At 36.4% G+C, this 22,422-nt stretch overlaps 1 protein-coding gene across 7 annotated transcripts in view; it reads left to right on the top strand.

The window, feature by feature from the left end:
* CADM2 (cell adhesion molecule 2) overlaps window positions 1-22,422 on the top strand; it is a 1,189,836-nt gene that overhangs the window by 1,001,296 nt on the left and 166,118 nt on the right. For all 7 annotated transcript variants that reach the window (XM_081552246.1, XM_081552256.1, XM_081552244.1 and 4 more), the window contains 2 exons: window positions 17,561-17,713; window positions 21,483-21,620. In XM_081552246.1, the coding sequence (XP_081408372.1) occupies window positions 17,561-17,713; window positions 21,483-21,620 (291 nt within the window). The remainder of the gene's footprint in view (window positions 1-17,560; window positions 17,714-21,482; window positions 21,621-22,422) is intronic.

The raw sequence follows: 22,422 nt of genomic DNA, 5'->3' as shown, positions 1-22,422 counted from the left end.
ACTTATAAATGACAATATTTTCAGCATAGAGGTCTGTCTGATCACAAATACATATTGAGCACAAAGTGTAAATCAGTGTCACATGATTTTAAAATGCAGATTAGTAATTAATTACTAATTTATTAGTAATTAATAAAATTAAGGTATAACTCACTGAAGGCAACTTAAAAATCCACTGAAGCTTTTTAATAGATAAAAGCATACACTGAGTATAATATATCATGGAGTTAGTGATTCCTGGTTACTTAAATCAGGACTTATTTGCCATTGAATAAATACATGAATTCAATTTATGATTGAAAGCATTAACTGTTACTCCTAAGTAAATTTTAAAAATAGATTTCCTAAAATCATTATAAGAGATTTCAAAAGTCACTTAGGACATATTCTCATACAGTGAGAGAAAGACATTTAAACATTCCTGGCAGGAGATCCAATAGCCATTAATTAAACAACTTTTTTGACAGAGCTCATATCTTGTAAGTTTGCTCAGTACCAATTGTGAAAAACTCAGTAAATAGAAAGGCAGTCTCTAGATTAAACCCAAATCAACATCTCAGTAGCTTCTAACATTCAGTGATTTGAGCAGCATAAATATGATCTTATATTCAGGTGCCAGTAACCACTTAGTCTATTCAGTGTTTACTTTCTCAGTGAAATGTTCCCAGAATGAAATATATATATATATATATATATTTATAAATATATTTATATATATATATATATTTATAAATATATTTATATATATATATAAATATATATATATATATTTAATTATCTGAGCAATATATGCTTTGTATCATGAGCTTCCCAAGTGACACTAATGGTAAAGAATCCACTTGCCAAGCAGCAAATAAAAGAGATGAGGGTTTATCCCTGGGTCAAGAAATACCCTGGAGGAGGCCACAACGACTCACTCCAGTATTCTTGCCTGGAGAATCCCTATGAACAGAGGAGCCTGGCAGGCTACAGTCTATGGGGTCTCAAAGAGTTGGTCACAACTGAAGCAACTGAGCATGCATGCAGAATATATATATATATATATATATATATATATATATATATAAAATGTTTACCATACATGGTTTATAGATATAGAACTACTTTTATTCTCTATCAAAATGCACTATAAGGATTGGCCAAGAGATGAAATTAGTACATACTGATAATATATGGGTGAGGTATATGTATCTGTGAGTATTTTCTTTTCCAGAAGTTATCTTAGCAAAAGTTTATTTGGAATTTTCAAGTAAAGCATTCACATTTTAGATGATTCAATCATCGTATAGAGAATGTGTAGAGTATATCTTTCAAAATTGAAGTGGAGTTGCATTATTAGTTCATTTAAGAAGATATATAGAATTTTATTTCAAATTGATGTCAGAAATGAAATGAATATTTACTACTTTAATTACCAAATATATATGTATACATACATGTACTTAATTAATATACATTTATAATTTATATAAAACATCCTCAATAGTTTTTATTCTAAAAACACAATTTAGTAAATAATACACAATAATTCACCTTCCATTTTCTAAAACTAGGAATATGCTTATCACTTTGAGAGTTAACTGAAAATGACTATAGTGTTACTTTTATTGATATTTCTTATTTGCTGAATCTAAGGCATCATTGAGAAGATGTTAATAAAAAATAAATTGATAGTTCTTTTTAATAATTTAGTAACTAGATAGAAGTTTTGTACCAAACACACTGAAATTATAACTATTTTAGAGAAAATATATTATCTAGTAGTTTCTATAATTCCTGGATATCTACATTAATTTTTATATAGATGCACAATGCAAAGAAATAGAGGAAAACAACAGAATGGGAAAGACTAGAGATTTCTTCAAGAAAATTAGAGATATCAAGGGAAAATTTCATGCAAAGATGGGCTCCATAAAGGACAGAAATGGTATGGACCTAACAGAAGAAGAAGATATTAAGAAGAGGTGGCAAGAATACACAGAAGAACTGTACAAAAAAAGATCTTCACGACCCAGATAATCACGATGGTGTGATTACTCACCTAGAGCCAGACATCCTGGAATGTGAAGTCAACTGTGCCTTAGAAAGCATCACTACGAACAAAGCTAGTGGAGGTGATGGAATTCCAGTTGAGTTATTTCAAATCCTGAAAGATGATGCTGTGAAAGTGCTGCACTCAATATGCCAGCAAATTTGGAAAACTCAGCAGTGGCCACAGGGCTGGAAAAGGTCAGTTTTCAGTCCAATACCAAAAAAAGGCAAGGTCAAAGAATGCTCAAACTACCACACAGTTGCACTCATCTCACACGCTAATAAAGTAATGCTCAAAATTCTCCAAGCCAGGCTTCAGCAATATGTGAACCGTGAACTTCCAGATGTTCAAGCTGATTTTAGGAAAGGCAGAGGAGCCAGAGATCAAATTGCCAACATCTGGTGGATCATCGAAAAAGCAAGAGAGTTCCACAAAAACATTTATTTCTGCTTTATTGACTATGCCATTTTGTGGATCACAATCAACTGTGGAAAATTCTGAAAGAGATGGGAATACCAGACCACCTGACCTGCCTCTTGAGAAACCTGTATGCAGGTCAGGAAGCAACAGTTAGACGTGGACATAGAACAGCAGACTGGTTCCAAATAGGAAAAGGAGTACGTCCAGGTTGTATATTGTCACAGTGCTTATTTAACTTATATGCAGACTACATCATGAGAAACGCTGGGCTGGAGGAAGCACAAGTTGGAATCAAGTTTGCCAGGAGAAATATCAATAACCTCAGATATGCAGATGACACCACCCTTATGGCAGAAAGGGAAGAGGTACTAAAAAGCCTCTTGATGAAAGTGAAAGAGGAGAGTGAAAAAGTTGACTTAAAGCTCAACATTCAGAAAACTAAGATCATGGCATCTGGTCCCATCACTTCATGGGAAATAGATGAGAAAACAGGAAACAGTGTCAGACTTTATTTTTTGGGGCTCCAAAATTACTGCTGATGGTGATTGCAGCCATGAAATTAAAAGACACTTACTCCTTGGAAGGAAAGTTATGACCAACCTAGATAGCATATTAAAAAGCAGAGACATTACTTTGCCAACAAATGTCTGTCTAGTCAAGGCTATGGTTTTTCCATTAGTCATGTAGGGATGTGAGAGTTGGACTATGAAGAAAGCTGAGCGCTGAAGAATTGATGCTTTTGAACTGTGGTGTAGGAGAAGACTCTTGAGAGTCCCTTGGAGTGCAAGGAGATCCAACCAGTCCATCCTAAAGGAGATCAGTCCTGGGTGTTCATTGGAAGGACTGATGTTGAAGCTGAAACTCCAATACTTTGGCCACCTCATGTGAAGAGTCGACTCATTGGAAAAGACCCTGATGCTGGGAAGGGTTGGGGGCAGGAGGAGAAGGGGACAACAGAGGATGAGATGGCTGGATGGCATCACCGACTTGATGGGCATGGGTTTGTGTAAACTCTGGGAGTTGGTGATGGGCAGGGAGGCCTGACCTACTGAGATTCATGGGGTCGCAAAGAGTCGGACGTGACTGAGTGACTGAACTGAACTGAACCCAATGGTGAGTGGCCTTAACATGCTTCCCCATGCTCACTTCCTCTCAGAAGACATTCATAGTCTCAAGATGGCAATGTCAGCATATGCTACCGATGCTTATAGAGTGTACATCGTAATCCACCAATGACCTTGAGTAGTCCTTTATTGTTACATGTTACATGTTAAAGAAACTTCCTATGTTGTAAGCAACTGAAATGCAACATTTAATCTGAAAGCAAATCCATACTGTAAAATTAGTGGGTATATTGTTAGCTAGATGGTTATCTAGAGATATAAAAGAAGAAATAAGTGTATTTGCTTTGGCTTTACAAAGTTCTTCTTGCCATATGACATTGTGAATGTAGGAATAAGACAAGCCTAGGGAATGTGAAAGTTGCTCAGTCGTGTCCGACTCTTTGTGCCCCATGGACTATACAGTCCACGGAATTCTCCAGGCCAGAATATTGGAGTGGGTAGGCTTTCTCCTCTCCAGGGGATCTTCCCAACCTGGGATTGAACCCAGGTCTCTCACACTGCAGGCAGATTCTTTTACCAGCTGAGCCACAAGGGAAGCCAAGACAAGCCTACTTACAATCTTAAACAGACAGAGTAAGTTTTCAGTGTCTGTATCCATAGGTTTAGAAGATTTACAGACATAGGCCACTATAGAGTTTAGCATGGCAATTCAACTGTCTTAGATTATTTTAAATTTCAGTTACTTAAGTTATATCAATATGCAGAAATATATTTAGGATGTGGTCTTAGAAAAATGAATTTTATTTGGATTGTAAAATGTCATTTTATTTTTTTAAATTTTGATTCCTATTAATGATATTTTGACAATACAAAGTGAGAAAACTAATCTCAAGATTTAAAAACTAAAAATCAAAAGCTCAAACTCCTTTTAAGTCAAATTTTGCAAAATGAAAATTTGTCATGTCTACGCACTGTGCTGTTTTCAATTGTGTCCAACTCTGCAGCTCCATTGACTGTAGCCAGTAAATTTCCTCTGTTTATGAAATTTTTCAGGCAAGAATACTTCAGGGGATTGCTGTTTCCTTCTCCAGGCGATCTTCTGACCCAAGAATCAAACCCATGTCTCTGCATTGGCAGGTGGATTCTTTACTAATGAGCCATCAGGGGAGCCCAAAGGGTACATATGAGGAATGTACATGAAGTTCAACAATAATTTGAAGTGGTATACATCAGCATATAAATAATGGACCATAATGTTCATTTTTAATCTTTCATTTTGTTCAGTCACTCAGTCATGCCCAACTCTGTAACCTCATGGACTGCAGCACACCAGTCTTCCCTGTCCTTCACTGTCCCCAACAGCTTGCACAAACTCATGTCCATTGAGTCGGTGAAGCCATACCGTCTCTTCGTCTGTCGTCTCCTTCTTCTCTTGCCTTCAATCTTTCCCAGCATTAGGGTCTTTTCTAATGAGTTGACTCTTCATATCAGGTGGCCAAAGTATTGCATCTTCAGCTTCATCATCAGTCCTTCCAATGAGTATTCAGTCCTTTAAGGTTGACTGGTTGGATCTCCTTGCAGTCCGAGGGACTCTCAAGAGTCTTCCCCAATACCACCGTTCAAAGCATCAGTTCTTCAGTGCTCAGCCTTCTTTATGGTCCAACTCTCACATCCATACACTATTGTCTCATTAGCTCAACAAATTATTATTAAGCTTCATGCACATTCCTGCCTTGTGCATGAAGGAAGGGGTGAATGTGTCTGGAGGTGGACAGAATGAACAATTTTATCAAGAAAGCAATATGTTAGATATCTTGAGTGAAAAGTATGATGTGGAGACTTGCAGAGGGAATATATGCCTTTAGGTAAAGAGGTAAGGATTACTCACCATATTTGAACAAAATCTCATGTGTTTCTAAATTATTAGACATTTTAAGGAGGGATGGATAAATAGGCTAGAAAATTAAACGTGTTTCTGATATTTAGGGCCTTATGTTACGTGGCAAACAGTTTTAAAGTCATCTTACAAAAGAGAAAATTGGGTAGGGATATAGGTGTATAGAAGCTCCCCTGGAGTAGGAAATGGAAACTCACTCCAGTATTCTTGCCTGGAAAATCCCATGAATAGAGTAGCCTGGCAGGCTACAATCCATGGGGTCGCAAAGAGTTGGATACCACTGGGTACGCACACATACACACGCACGTGTGCACACACACACACGCACATAGATGTATTACAGATACAGTCTCTGTTCAGGGCTTTAGGAATTTAATAGAGTGAAAGAATAGAAAGGTTTCCCTCAGGATATGTCGTGAGGAGGACACTGAGGAAAATGGGCAAGCTTTATAAAGACAAGGAAATGGAAAGTAGAAATGCCATGGACTTTATATTCATTTCTCAAACATTTTCCATACCTAAGTTTATTAATTTGGGGTACATTTTCATTAGGTATAGCAATATTTTTTCCTTTTAAAATGTTTCATCATAACAGATTACAAATATAGATATGAAAGCAATGAATATTTGTTGTTATACATTTGAAGTAAGTAAAGCTGTGGTTTAAAAACTGAAATTCCGCCAATTTCCATTTCCACTTGGAAAACATCGTGACACAGTTTCCAGATTTATTGCCTGGGTTCTGTTCACATTTCTTTTCTAAAACTCCATTTACTATGGTTTCAGTAAAAATCGAGTCCCAGCTTAAACTTGGTATACCAAATATCAGCTCTGGAGCAATGGTTGTTTTTACCAATTTTCCAGAAGATTGATTTAGATTGTTTTGCGTTGTATGACTGTAAAAGAACAAAACAGAAAAGGATTCACTAGCTTGTGATTTTATTCCATCTGTATGTTTAACTCCTTTATTTCTGGCAGTCCATAGTACAATTACAAATAACATATACTGGATGTAATCAGTATATGCTTATGCTATTAAGAAATAAAACATTGTGGCTATTAACCAAAAAAAAAAAAAAAACACCCCAAACACATAATAAGGGTAAGAATACCTCAATTTCCTTCTTTGTCTTCCTGTTTACCATTTCTAGAGGCATATTTTGACATCATACATGTCAATACACTAATTTTGAGGTCTGACAAGAGTTAAGCCCTGAATATATGACCCATTTGAAATTTTATTAGAACTTATTTGACTTATTTTTCTTTTCTGATTTACTGATACAGATTCAATATTAACAAACAAACAAACAAAACCTTCTGATATACCAAAAGCCTTGGTATTAAGGCTTGGTCACTGAAGCTTTAATCACTCATCCAATTCTTACCCTTAGGGACAATAGATATTCCTTATGAAAAAAACAAGGTTGGCAGATTGCCCAAGCCAATTTAGCTAGTGATCAGTTCTAGAGAAATCAGTAGGGGTGAAGCCAGAGTAGGCAGTTAGCACAGGTCTAAGTGGATAATGTGCAGAGAGAACAGACCTGTTGCAGTAGTTAGGACACAAAGGTGAGTGTTGGTCCAGACAACCTTAACACAACAAAATCAGAATCATGAGAAGGACTATATTATTAGTCAGCAGACAACAGTGAAGCTTGGTATTGAATCAAAGGCTATACACAGCATTCTTAATATTTCTTTCCATAGGCAGAACTTGGCTTGAACTGACATATCTAAATTCCCTATAGGAATCAAATGGGAACATCTGGATGGTGAGGACTTGAGCTGAGAACAAGGAGAATGAAGAATGACATATCTATGGTTCTTGAAATTTCATCACACTAGTGATGTTAAACTTACTCTACAAAATGGAAATTACTGACTGGAAAGTAATGTGTTTAAAATTTTTTCTAAGTAAATGCAGTGATTGCTTTGAGTAAAGCCTAGTGTAGGGTGGTATGCTCTTGGAAATATATGCTTGACTTTGAAAATTTAAGTAACCAAGATGACACTTGAAGTGTCTTCATGTGGGACCATGTGTCTCCCAGCTGGACAGGAGGTGGTTGGAAAATATCCTATTTTAAACTCCTATTTCCCTACGACACCTAGCATCATGTCTGGCATATCATGGGTTCGCAACAAAAACTTGTCAGTTGAATCAAATTTGGTAGCATAAACTACACATAGAGTGAGACATTTTATGCTTTATTTCTCTAAATACATGGATAAGTATGTGTGCTCTTTAACAGCCATGCTGGGGAACTCTCCTGGATTTTTAAGAGATTAATAAACATCATTCTGATGTAGACTTTTTCTGTTAGTACTTGATGAGATATAGGGAATTATAATAATAAAAATCATTCAATATATAATACTCACTTAATACATGGAATTTTCTAAAATGATGTTAATATGTACAGTTATAGAACATTATTACATACAAAAGACTGATGTCCCACATATTTAATTCAATCCAATAAAACTTAATGGGCATCTATATATATCATGCTATGTGTAAAAACTGTAGGTAATATAAATATAAATATAAAGAGATAATCCTGATTTGGCAAAGTTTTAAGTCAGATGGATGAATTAGGAAAAATGCAAACACAATGAAGTTATGATTTGCTGCATTTTAATAGTCTCTTAAAAGTGATTATATAATAAAATGTGCCTTTTACCATTATTTAAGCACCCTAAAGTTTGATATAAATTATTACTCACTGGGAATCATTTTAAAGATATTTGAAAATGTGGCCACCTGGCAAGAAGTTATGTGACCATCTTTATAAATATCATGACACTAAAGGAAGGAGCACTATTAATATAAGTATACATGAATTTTTATTTGGTTCTTAAATGAATAATGTCAGACAAATTCAATAGTACTAGTGTTATTATGTTAATTTGGTTTAAAACTAATTAATAAACAACTTATTAGCTATGTCAGTAACTTTTGTCAGAAATCAGTATAAAATTCTTCACATGATCATCTTAGGAATTTTTATTTTACTTAGCATGAATCTCAAATATGTGTGTATGACTGATGAACCATTTAGAACCAATGGTACATTGGGAAAATGATTTTTATCCAGCATTAAGTCCTGTCTGATGATTCTTACTCATTGGTTACTGCTTCTTATTTGCAGCTAAAATTAAATTCTCCAGAGGTCAGGGTTTTGAACTGTTAAGTGCACTCATCATTGGGTTCATTTCAGTTCAGTCGCTCAGTCATGTCCGACTCTTTGCGACCCTATGAATCGCAGCACGCCAGGCCTCCCTGTCCATCACCAACTCCCAGAGTTTACACAAACCCATGCCCATCAAGTCGGTGATACCATCCAACCATCTCATCCTCTGTCGTCCCCTTCTCCTCCTGCCCAAAATCCTTCCCAGCATCAGGGTCTTTTCCTGAGTCAACTCTTCACATGAGGTGGCCAAAGTATTGGAGTTTCAGCTTCAACATCAGTCCTTCCAATGAACACCCAGGACTGATCTCCTTTAGGATGGACTGGTTGGATCTCCTTGCACTCCAAGGGACTCTCAAGAGTCTTCTCCTACAAGACAGTTCAAAAGCATCAATTCTTCAGCGCTCAGCTTTCTTCACCGTCCAACTGTCACATCTATACATGACTACTGGAAAAACCATAGCCTTGACTAGACGGACCTTTGTTGGCAAAGTAATGTCTCTGCTTTTAAATATGCTATCTAGGTTGGACATAACCTTCTTTCCAAGGAGTAAGCGTCTTTTAATTTCATGGCTGCAATCACCATCAGCAGTGATTTTGGAGCCCCCCAAAATAAAGTCTGACACTGTTTCCACTGTTTCCCCATCTATTTCCCATGAAGTGATGGGACCAGATGCCATGATCCTAGTTTTCTGAATGTTGAGCTTTAAGCCAACTTTTTCACTCTCCTCTCTGACTTTCATCAAGAGGTTCTTTAGTTCTTCTTCACTTTCTGCCATAAGGGTGGTGGCATCTGCATATCAGAGGTTACTGATATTTCTCCCGGCAATCTTGATTCCAGATTGTGCTTCTTCCAGCCCAGCGTTTCTCATGATGTACTCTGAATATAAGTTAAATTAGGAGGATGACAATATATAGCCTTGGCATACTCCTTTTCCTATTTGGAACCATTCTGTTGTTCCATGTCCAGTTCTAACTGTTGCTTCCTGACCTGCATACAGGTTTCTCAAGAGACAGGTCAGATGGTCTGGTATTCCCATCTCTTTCAGAATTTCCACAGTTTGTTGTGATCCACACAGTCAAAGGCTTTGGCATAGTCAATAAAGCAGAAATAGATGTTTTTCTGGAACTCTTGCTTTTTCGATGATCCAGCGGATATTGGCAATTTGATCTCTGGTTCCTCTGCCTTTTCTAAAACCAGCTTGAACATCTGGAAGTTCACGGTTCACGTATTACTGAAGCCTGGCTGGGAGAATTTTGAGCATTACTTTACTAGGGAGTGCAGCTGCTGCTGCTGCTAAGTCGCTTCAGTCGTGTCCAACTCTGTGCGACCCCATAGATGGCAGCCCACCAGGCTACCCCGTCCCTGGGATTCTCCAGGCAAGAAGACTGGAGTGGGTTGTCATTTCCTTCTCCAATGCATGAAAGTGAAAATTGAAAGTGAAGTCGCTCAGTCGTGTCTGACTCTTCGTGACCCCATGGACTGCAGCCTACCAGGCTCCTCCGTCCTTGGTATTTTCCAGGCAAGAAGACTAGGGTGGGGTGCCATTGCCTTCTCCAACTAGCGTGTGAGATGAGTGCAATTGTGTGGCAGTTTGAGCATTCTTTGGCATTGCCTTTCTTTGGCCACAAGCTTCTAATGGCTGATGAGGAGTAGCTGCTTGGCTCATTGGCTCATTTTAATCTCTATGGTGTGTGAGCAATTACCTTTCTTTTTATTATACACACTCATTTGTTCTCTAATTATTCCTAGAGTAATGTTTAACTATTTTTTTCAATGAAATGTTTGAGCTTTTATTGTTTAAAAAAGATATTTGGATAACCATGAACATTCTATATTCCTAAACTTCTATTTTTTTTAAAGCTTGAATTCACTTCAATCAACAATATTACAATTCTTTATTCAGGTTCAGTATCAATGTATGGAATATACTATGTAGAAAGTAGGAATTATTTCTAAGTATCTATTACCTTTTGTGTTCATTTGGAAACCATAAGGTAACATGACAACAACTTCTTGGATCACTCATTTAGTATTTCAAATAATTGTTCAATGAATGATACTTTGTTAAAAAAAAAAACGTGTAGCATGTTTCTAGGTCTTTTATGTTAAATAGTGTCTAAACATGACACCCTTTTTCTTCTTTTTTGGGCTTTTCTTCTATAAGGGATCCCATGGAGATTTATCGAAAAGGACTTCTTAATTCATTTCTTTTTCACTCTGCTCTTATCATAAACAGACAGTTTGGCTCTCAGTTTCAATTCAATAGTCATTCACTGAAAACCTCCCGTGCAGATAGTGATGGTGCAGAGTGCTGAGATGAGCAAGACAAGGATCCTTCTCACAGGGAATCCTTTGAGTTATATGACATCCCTCTTTGGACTTTAAAAGGTTTCCCTTTATTCTTTCATACTTAAAGTGCTGTGATAAAGTGAACTGCAGATGGCATCCTATTTACAAAATTGAAAAGATAAACGCTGTGGATGTAGGATTTGTTTAAAATGTTCAGTCCAGTGAAAATCTCCTCAGGCAGCTCTTTGTGTTTTTGAAAAATAAATTATCAAGGATATTTACATGATAAAAAAAAAGATCTCTTTACTAATTGTGTCACTTTCTTCCCTTTTGGGACTATGTTTTCAGGTTTTGAATATATATTCATATATTCATTTTTCTAAGATACATTTCTTATATTTTCACTCAGTTATTATTATCTCTACTTAACATTCAGCAAACTGGGGTGCACAACAAGTGATTCACCTAAATTCACATGGCAACCCAATAACAGCTTACATTACAATATAGGTATTCTACTTTTCAGAGCCTAATTTTTAGTCAAGACTGGTAGCAATTATAAAGCAACTCAAAAAATTTTATGATTCAGTAATCTCAATCTGTTGAGACATTTCAGACGAAATATTTAGTTTCTCATCAGGATTCCAAATACAAAATATTTTAGCATATCGTTGCAGATTTGTTTTAAAGTACTTTGTATGTAACATGATATTAAAGTTCTCATCATAATCCAAAGATAGAAATATATCAGGAATTATTATCCACAAGAAACCTAACCTTATATAACTGCCTAAAGCAGATCTTTTAATACCAAAAGCTGTGCTTTTAGCCTTACTCCAGATAAATGATTTAAATATGAACATTTAATATCTGTACGTATCAGCTTGTATATGTAATTATTTTACATGTATATGTAATATATCAGATTGACTTTGATAATATTATGTAGTTATATAGCTTACATATGTATATATATTATTCAGTTTTATTACATATGTTGGTTAATGTATGCATCACCAGAGTCAAGATGCAAACAGTTCTATCACCACAAAGATCCCCTGTGCTCTGGTTTTATAACCACACTCAAGTCCCTTCCATTTCCCTCCACCTCTTACTAATCTTAACCCTTGGTAAGAATTAACCTTTTTTCCATCTCTATAATTTTAGTTATTTCAAGACACTATGTAAATAGATTTCATCTTAATTTATTTATAGAGTTTTTGAATGTATCAATTTATATATTTTCTTAGTATTTGCTCCAGGTATTGAAATGCTATACATATATGACTTATCACATTCTACCAATTTTACCACTTCTAATAAGGCATGAAAACATTAATTCTTAGATCCCTTTGTCCCACTACTTTTTATTTGCTTTGACTATTCCATCTTTACATGTTGAACACTGCATCAGTTGATGGTATAATTTTTGCTTAACTGTCATATAATTGGGGAAACACAGAATAGTCTACATTGTATTTACCCATTTTTTTTTCTGTCACTTATTCTTTCTTCCTTCTTAATGCTTCAAATTGTTTTCTGTTTGAAGAACTTTAACTATTCTTTAAGACAGATCTGCTAGAGGAACATGTTTTTTGGTTTTCCTTCTTCCAAAAATACATTTATTTCCCCTTGGTTCCTGAATGGTGGTTTCATAGGATAAGAATATACTATCGATATTTTCTTTCAGCACTTGAAAAATGTGCCACTGCCTCTGATCTCCATAATTTCAAATGAGAAATATTAACATACTGTCAATTGAATTGGTTCTTATAGGTAGCATGTCTTTCTCTGTGTCTACTATTAAGGTTTTATTCATTTTCTTTGGATTTCAGAATTTTAATTTAGCTGTATCTTGATATGGACTTTTGGTTTATCCTATTTGAATTTACTATTCCTCTTGATTTTTTTTCTTTTGCCTAAGTTGTGAAGTTTTTGACCATTATTTCTTAAATTCTTTCAGCCCTACTTTCTTTCTCATCTGTTGCAACTCACATGATAACAATGTTGGATACCATGTCATTTTCCCTCAGGTTTCTAAGATTCTGTTTTTTTGTTTGATTGGTTTTCCAATCAGTTTTCTCTCTCTTGTTCAGAACAGGTGAATTATATTTCTCTGTCCTTAAGTTCACTGATTATATTCTCTGTTGTCACCATTGTACTATTAACCTAAGCCAGTGAGTTTTTATTTTGATTATTGTATTTTTGACTTCTATAATTTCCTTTTAGTTCTTTTTTAAATACTCCTTTACTTTGCTGAGATTTTCTATTTTGTGTTTGTTACAAGATAATTAGCAATTGCCTGTTAAAATAATTTTATGATGACTTCTTTAAATTCTTTTTGTCAGATAACTTTAACATCCATTTCAACTCAGTGTTAGCATCTGTTGCTTATTTGTTCTCATTAACGATTTGATTTTCCTAGTATTTAGTGTGGCCAGTAAATTTTTTTTTTTTATCAAGTCCTGGACAGGTTGGCTATTATGTTAGGAGAATCTGGATACTAATGACATCTTCTGTTCTATATAGATCTTAGCTTACACTGTGGGCTCTGGTACCACTGACAGTTTAGTTTTCAGATACTTTGTGGTGCTATTTGGTCAGTTTAAGCTGAACTGGGAGTTGTTTTCCCTGGGAATTGTACCAGTCTTGTCAAAGATCACTTCAAGGGCTGGGTAATTGTTTTAGAATTGTTATAGAATTATCTACTGTCTGTGTTGCCCAACTGACTGCTGTCTCTCAGTAGGAAAGGGAAAGGCTTCCCCAGTGGCCAGCCCAATGGAGAAAGAGATTGCTTTCCACGGCAGCAGTACTTCCACTTGATTCCCCTTGGAGATGCCCTCGTCTCTCCCAAAGTTCTTGGTGGGAATCCCGTTTGACCTGTGATAAAAGCAAGTCCACCTAGGCTACCTTTTGTTGCTAAATTTCTGTTAGGAGAAGCCGAGTCTCAGTTGCCTTTTACAGTTGGTTGGAGAGGCCCTGTATGTATTGTTCCTTGGGTTTTGTTTATATATATATATATATATATATATATATATATATTATAGGGGAGAGAAATACAAAAGTAGGAAGTCAAGAAATACCTGGAGTAACAGGCAAATTTGGCCTTGGAGTACAGAATGAAGCAGGGCAAAGGCTACTAGAGTTCTGCCAAGAGAACGCACTAGTCATAGCAAACACCCTCTTCCAACAACACAAGAGAAGACTCTACACATGGATATCACCAGATGGCCAAAACTGAAATCAGATTGATTATATTCTTTGCAGCCAAAGATGGAGAAGCTCCATACAGTCAGCAAAAACAAGACCAGGAGCTGACTGTGGCTCAGATCATGAACTGCTTATTTCCAAATTCAGACTGAAATTGAAGAAAGTGGGGGAAACCACTAAACCATTCAGTTATGACCTAAATCATATCCTTTATGACTATATGGTGGAAGTGAGAAATAGATTTAAGGGACTAGATCTGATAGAGTGCCTGATGAAAGATGGATGAAGATTCGTGACATTGTACGGAAGACAGGGATCAAGACCATCCCCAAGTAAAAGAAATAAAACAAAAAACAAAATGGCTGTCTGAGGAGGGCTTACAAATAGCTGTGAAAAGAATAAAAGTGAAAAGCAAAGGAGAAAAGGAAAGATATACCCATTTAAACGCAGAGTTCCAAAGAATAGCAAGGAGAGATAAGAAAGCCTTCCTCAGCAATCGATGTAAAGAAATAGAGGAAAACAATAGAATGGGAAAGACGAGAGATCTCTTCAAGAAAATTAGAGATATCAAGGGAACATTTCATGAAAAGATGGGCTCAATAAAGGACAGAAATGGTATGGACCTGACAGAGGAAGAAGATATTAAGAAAAGGTGGCAAGAAAACATAAAAGAACTGTACAAAAAAGATCTTCATGACCCAGATAATCACAGTGGTGTAATCACTCACTTAAAGCCAGACATCCTGGAATGTGAAGTCAAGTGGGCCTTAGGAAGCATCACTACAAACAAAGCTAGTGGAGGTGATGGAATTCCAGTTGAGTTATTTCAAATCCTAAAAGATGATGCTGTGAAAGTGCTGCACTCGATATGCCAGCAAATTTGGAAAACTCAGCAGTGGCCACAGGACTGGTAAAGGTCAATTTTCATTCCAATACCAAAGAAAGAAAATGCCAAAGAATGTTCAAACTACCACACAATTGCACTCATCTCAAAAGTGATGCTCAGAATTATCCAAGCCAGGCTTCAGTAATATCTTTACTTCCAGATTTTCAAGCAGCTTTTAGAAACGGCAGAGGAACCAGAGATCAAATTAGCAATGTCCTCTGCATCATCAAAAAAGCAAGAGAGTTTCAGAAAAACATCTATTTCTGCTTTATTGACTATGCCAAAGCCTTTGACTGTGTGGATCACAATAAACTGTGGGAAACTCTGAAAGAGATGTGTATACCAGACCACCTGACCTGCCTCTTGAGAAACCTGTATGCAGGTCAGGAAGCAACAGTTAGAACTGGACATGGAACAACAGACTGATTCCAAATAGGAAAAGGAGTATGTCAAGGCTGTATATTGTCACCCTGCTTATTTAACTTATATGCAGAGTACATCATGAGAAACACTGGGCTGGATGAAGCACAAGCTGCAATTAAGATTGCTGGGAGAAATATCAATAACCTCAGATATGCAGATGCCACCACCCTTATGGCAGAAAGTGAAGAAGAACTAAAGAACCTCTTGATGAAAGTGAAAGAGGAGAGGGAAAAAGTTGGCTTAAAGCTCAACATTCAGAAAACTAAGATCATGGTATCTGGTCCCATCATTTCATGGCAAATAGATGGAGAAACAGTGGAAACAATGGCTGACTGTTTCAAAATCACTGCTGATGGTGATTGAGGCCATGAAATTAAAAGATGCTTAGTCCTTGGAAGGAAAGTTCTATACCTAGACAGCATATTAAAAATCAGAGACATTACTCTTCCAACAAATGTCCATCTAGTCACGGCTATGGTTTTTCCAGTATGGATGTGAGAATTGGACTATAAAGATAGCTGAGTGCCGAAGAATCAATGCTTTTGAACTGTGGTGTTGTAAAAGACTCTTGAGAGTCCGTTGGACTGCAAGGAGATCCAACCAGTCTATCCTAAAGGAGATCAGCCCTGGGTGTTCATTGGAAGGACTGATGTTGTAACTCCAATACTTTGGCCACCTGATGCGAAGAGCTTACTCATTTGAAAAGACCCTGATGCTGGGAAATATTGAGGGCAGGAAGAGAAGGGAAGGACAGAGGATGAGATGGTTGGATGGCATCACTGACTCTACACACATCAATTTGAGTAAGCTCTAGGAGTTGGTGATGGACAAGGAAGCCTGGCATGCTGCAGTTCAAGGGGTTGCAAAGAGTTGGACACGACTGAGCCACTAAATTGAACTGAACCGGGTCCTAGTATCCCTAACCAGTCCTGTTTCCTCTTCGTACTTTTTAATTTACTCCTTTAGTCACCTCTTGCTTAATTCCTGATTTTATAGCTGTACTTAGTGGAGAATATAATGATATTTAAACTTTTTAATGATTTCCCCAAAATGATTTAAAAGGAGCATAAATCAGCAATTTCCTAAGAGATCTTATGTGAAAACAAGTGTTTTGTGATAGAAAAGGTGATTTGAACCAAAGAATATATTCAACTCTTGTGGCTCAGACAGTAAAGAGCCTGTCTGCAATGTGGGAGGCCAGGTTTCAATCCCTGGGTCGGGAAGATCCCCTGGAGAAGGGAATGGCAACCTACTCCAGTATTCTTGCCTGGGAAATCCCATGGACAAAGGAGCCTTGCAGGCAGCAGTCAATGGGTTCACAAAGAGTCAAACACAACTTAGCGCCTAAACAACAACATCAGCCCTCCGGGTCCTTTTCAGCTGAAAGTAAGCTCTGGCTTAAAAAATAGTTTGACAGGTGTCTCTACTGCAGAGAAATTTTCAATATGGTTCGGTTCATTGTTGGTTTCCTACAAGGAAATGATCAGTCATACTTTTCCCAATTTTGTCTGTGCGTAGAAGTGAGTGATTTTGTTTATAGCTTTTCTTGGTACTGGCAACTCATGAAAGACTTTGTGAAGGAAAACCATTTTTATCACCATCAATATCTACCTCATCCAAAGCATTATATATACTAGATCCAATCATTTAATTAAAAAGTTATTTCTGAGAACATTAAGGAACACAATTCTACTTTGATTAAAAAAAACTAATTAAAAAATTCAATATATGTAAACATTACTTTAAAATGTTTCAGGAAACAATATTTAGACATACTCATGGCCAGGAAGTCTTCCCTGATAGCTCAGTTGGTAAAGAATCTGCCTGAATGCAGGAGACGCAAGTTTGATTGCTGGGTCAGGAAGATCCACTGGAGAAGGGATAGGCTACCCACTCCAGTATTCTTGGGCTTCCACTGTGGCTCAGCTGATAAAGAATCCGCCTGCAGTGTGGGGGACCTGGGTTCGAGCCCTGGGTTGGGAAGATCCCCTGGAGAAGGGAAAGACTACCTCTTCAGTATTCTGGCCTGGAGAATTCCGTGGACTATATAGTCCATGTTTGTTATGTTGTGCTAAAACTATGTGGTCTAACAGTACTGACTTTGTCTACTGTTGTAATTCACATCTTCAATATTTTCTCTTTTCCAGCCTTAAGAGACAATAGAATCGAGCTGGTTCGGGCTTCCTGGCATGAATTGAGTATCAGCGTCAGTGATGTCTCTCTGTCTGATGAAGGACAGTACACCTGTTCTTTATTTACAATGCCTGTCAAAACTTCCAAGGCCTATCTCACTGTCCTGGGTAAGTGCAAAGGACTAACACTATGTGATCACAAGCCAGAGAGATGTGTACAGATATAGCAACATGATTCAATAGCAAATCTACACCTTGAGGATTATCAAAAGGCTTTTTAAAAAATCACACAATCATTTCCCCCATTTCGCAAATAGGTACAAAGAGGTGTAAAGGTCTGTATGACTTCCTAAGAGCACGTGGCCATTTTGTTTCTTAGCCAGCGATAGATAACAGGCTTCTTGATTTTTCACCTAAGTTCCTTTGCGTCAAATCAGCTCTTTAGTGTATGTATGGTGATCCTTTTATAAAGCGATAGAATAATGAGCATAATGAAGTCAATGTATCTATGTGTTCTCCTCCATCTTATCATCAGTCACCTGATGGGCTCCTCCTAATATCTTTTGACTTCCAAATATGACCCCCTGTGTATCTAAGTGCATTTAAATGACCCTGACATTTCTATTTGTCTTCTTGCTTTTTAACTTTGTACTTTTCTAGATTGCTAAATGAAATACATTATGTTGCTTGTATACGCAGTTTGCAACTTCTGTGTTTTTATCCTCTAAGTATTGGATCATTTTTCTAAAGGTTATGGTGACATCAGAAAGCGAAACATTCATAGAGTTTCTGGGGAAATAAAGTTGCAGCTCAGAGCTCTGTGATTCCACAGACGTCAGTGGCCCAATTAGCTGAAATTGCTGCAGTCATTGAAACACACCTGTGTACTGAACAAGTTAGAGGAATTTAAAGATTGATTTTTTTTGCCTCAGCTTGTCTTCCTTTTTTTCATAGATAAAAGCATAACACTGTATTTTAAAGTAACTAACGCATGCTGGGGTTTTTTTTTTTGGTTGAGAATATTAAAGTTAATCCAGCTAGTGAATTTGTTTTATGCATAGGATATGAAATATGCTTCTTTGCAAGTCCCACTGGGACTATTGTATAAAAATCTTCACAAGTTTGCCACTAAGGACAAAATATACCCACTAAATGGAGTATTTCAGGATAGCAGATGCCTAAGGTTAATGCATTGTTCTCTAGAGAGCCAACTTGAGACCTCAAGAAACAGGCAATTGCCTACTTTCAGTTTATTAAATGGTGATGTGACATAATTTGTTTCTAAAGCAGTATGAAGGTGAACAGAAAAAAAAAAAAAATAAAGCTAGCCAGCTAATGAAATATGTCGATTTGTCATTTATCTTTATTGTTCTTGTTCTTTTAGTTTGTATTTCTTTTTTTCTTTTTTTTTTTTATAAATTTATTTATTTTAGTTGGGGGCTAATTACTTTACAATATTGTAATAGTTTTTGCCATACATTGACATGAATCAGCCATGGGTTTACATGTGTTCCCCTTCCTGGACCCCCCACCCACCTCCCTCCCCATCCCATCCTTCTGGATCATCCCATTGCCCCGGCCCTGAGCCCTTGTCACATGCATCGAACATGGAATGGTGTTCTGTTTCACATATGATAATATACATGTTTCAATGCTATTCTCCCAGAACGTCCCACCCTCACCTTCTCCCTCAGAGTCCATAAAATTGTTCCATGCATCTGTGTCTCTTATTCTGTCTTGCATATAGGGTTATCGTTACCATCTTTCAAATTCCATATATATGCATTAGTATACTGTATTGTTGTTTTTCTTTCTGGCTTACTTCACTCTGTATAATGGGCTCCAGTTTCATCCATCTCAGTAGAACCGATTCAAATGTATTTTTTTTAATGGCTGAGTAATATTCCATTGTGTATATGTACCACTGCTTCCTTATCCATTCGTCTGCTGATGGACATCTAGGTTGCTTCCATGTCCTGGCTATTGTAAACAGTGCTGCGATGAACATTGGGGTACACGCGTCTCTTTCAATTCTGGTTTCCTCGGTGTATATGCCCAGCAGTGGGATTGCTGGGTCATATGGCAGTTCTATTCCCAGTTTTTTAAGGAATCTCCACACTGTTCTCCATAGTGGCTGTACTAGTTTGCATTCCCACCAACAGTGTAAGAGGGTTCCCTTTTCTCCACACCCTCTCCAGCATTTATTGCTTGTAGACTTTTGGATAGCAGCCATTCTGACTGGTGTGAAATGATACCTCATTGTGGTTTTGATTTGCATTTCTCTAATAATGAGTGATGTTGAGCATCTTTTCATGTGTTTGTTAGCCATCTGCATGTCTTCTTTGGAGAAATGTCTGTTTAGTTCTTTGGCCCATTTTTTGATTGGGTCGTTTATTTTTCGGGAATTCAGCTGTAGAAGTTGCTTGTATATTTTTGAGATTAATTGTTTGTCTGTTGCTTCATTTGCTATTATTTTCTCCCATTCTGAAGGCTGTCTTTTCACCTTGTTTATAGTTTCCTTTGTTGTGCAAAAGCTTTTAATTTTAATTAGGTCCCATTTGTTTATTTTTGCTTTTATTTCCAATATTCTGGGAGGTGGGTCATGGAGGATCCTGCTGTGATTTATGTCGGAGAGTGTTTTGCCTATGTTTTCCTCTAGGAGTTTTATTGTTTCTGGTCTTACGTTTAGATCTTTAATCCATTTTGAGTTTATTTTTGTGTACAGTGTTAGGAAGTGTTCTAGTTTCATTCTTTTACAAGTGGTTGACCAGTTTTGTATTTCTTTTATTGGTGACTTCCAACATTGTTATGTTTTATTCTTTTCAAACTGAGTTAAACAGTACAATAAAAAAGCTTTCAGCCTGCTTTTATTATTGAACACTTTTAGAAGAAATTTTAATAAACCTCTATCATGACAACAGAATATTATTGCCTTCAAAATGTGTAATGTTCTATTATTTAAGTCATCCATGTCTATCTCTTCATATTAGCTATCTGTTTATTCGCTGGATGATTTGGACTAGACAAGGTAATTAGTGGCTAGCATTAGCTAGCATTAAAAATAATGCATATCATGTTCCACAAAACTATAATTGTATTCCTAATGCAAATGACATCAAGAGACGTTCTTCCCTCAGAAATATCAGAAAAATAAGTATAGTTGCAATTATTGATGAATCCCCTTATTCCAAAATGCACTTTCTAGAAAAATGTACACAGAGGAAAACAATATCTTTTAAACTCTAAGAATTATGAAATCAGGAATGAAAGGTGCTATTTTGGGTAAATCTCAGTTTGCTAAAGAATGTAGAAATATGGTTTCCAGATTTTATTTTTTTTTCCTGATGCAAGCAATCTACCTTCTTAAATACGTACAGTGATAAATCTTAAGATACTTTGAATGGTTGTTTTAAGATTTACAAAGAGTATTTTTGCTGGTAAAATTTAATTTAAAAAAACTACTTGGAATTGAATGCATTTTAAATGCTTTCTGGATATATACATACATATGCATATTTACACAGACACATACATATGTGTTTGTATATAGGTATGTATATATGTTGTTGTTGTTGTTCAGTCACTAAGTTGAGTCTGACTCCTCTGTGATCCCATGGACTGTAGCCCACCAGGCTCCTCCTCCATGGGATTCTCCAGGTAACAGTATTGGAGTGGGTTGCCATTTCCTTCTCCAGTATGTGTATGTATATATGTATATATATACACACATATATATATGTAATATATTTTAAAATATATATTATATATTTTAAGTAGCTTATTTTATTATATAGCAGTTTTTTACTATTATGTTTTATTTTATTTTTCTTGACTGAAGTTATTGTTGAACACCCAGTTTAGCTTGTTTGCGAAAGTAATAGTCATGAAAACAACATTGGAGATTAATGTTCATTTCATCCATTTGCCTAAATTTCAGGTGTTCCTGAGAAACCTCAAATTAGTGGATTTTCATCCCCAGTTATGGAGGGAGACTTGATGCAGCTGACTTGTAAAACATCTGGTAGTAAACCTGCAGCTGATATAAGATGGTTCAAAAACGACAAAGAGATTAAAGGTAAGGACTGGGGGAAAGTCTCCTAATCCATATTAATGTGTTGAAAACTAGCCTGAAGTGTTAGATCCACAGAGTTTTACATTTCCTTTTTCAAACATAGTCAGCTTCTGAGTAAGTGTAATTTGAACCAGATTTACTTTAAATTGGGTAATTTTACAAGGTATGTGAATACCATCTCTATGTGCTCCATTTTTCTCTTATGTAAAACAGTTTTAACATGACATATATCTAGTGGGAAAGTTGGAGAAATAAATGAGTTAATATACAAAAGACACATAGGTTTGTGCTTGACAATAGTAAGGGCTAAGTGCTTGTTAGATGTGATCATTTTAGAACTCATCTATAGCATTTAGATTATAGACAGAGAAATTCCATGAATTATTTCAACTTGTTGGTTCTGAAAATACAAATTTCTGAGAATAAAACTAGCTAAACATTAATAAATTTGTTTTTCAGTAGTTTTCACAGAAGGCAAAAAATGTACCTGGCTCAGTAAAAATGCATAGAAATGTAAATGTTAACCATAGTTCTGCTCCTTCATACCCTTAAACACACAGGCACACACATATACACACTGTTTTAAGGTGGAATAAGTTTATAGAGGAGACGGCTCTTAAGGTTAGTAGTGATTTTTCTTTTTCACCCCACATGCAGATATCTTAGACCTGATATCATATGTCCGTTAAAACCAAAGGATCACTTCAGTTCAGCCACTTGTTTGTTTCTGACTCTGCAACCCCATGGACACCAGGCTTCCTTGTCCATCACCAACTCCTGGAGCTTCTTTTTAAATCCAAGTATA

This window comes from Giraffa tippelskirchi, chromosome 2, assembly GCF_054371585.1.
Source record: "Giraffa tippelskirchi isolate mGirTip1 chromosome 2, T2T-mGirTip1v1.2.pri, whole genome shotgun sequence".
NCBI lineage: Eukaryota > Metazoa > Chordata > Mammalia > Artiodactyla > Giraffidae > Giraffa > Giraffa tippelskirchi.
Note: the sequence above shows the minus strand (reverse complement) of the source record. Positions and strands in the feature narration are given on the sequence as shown.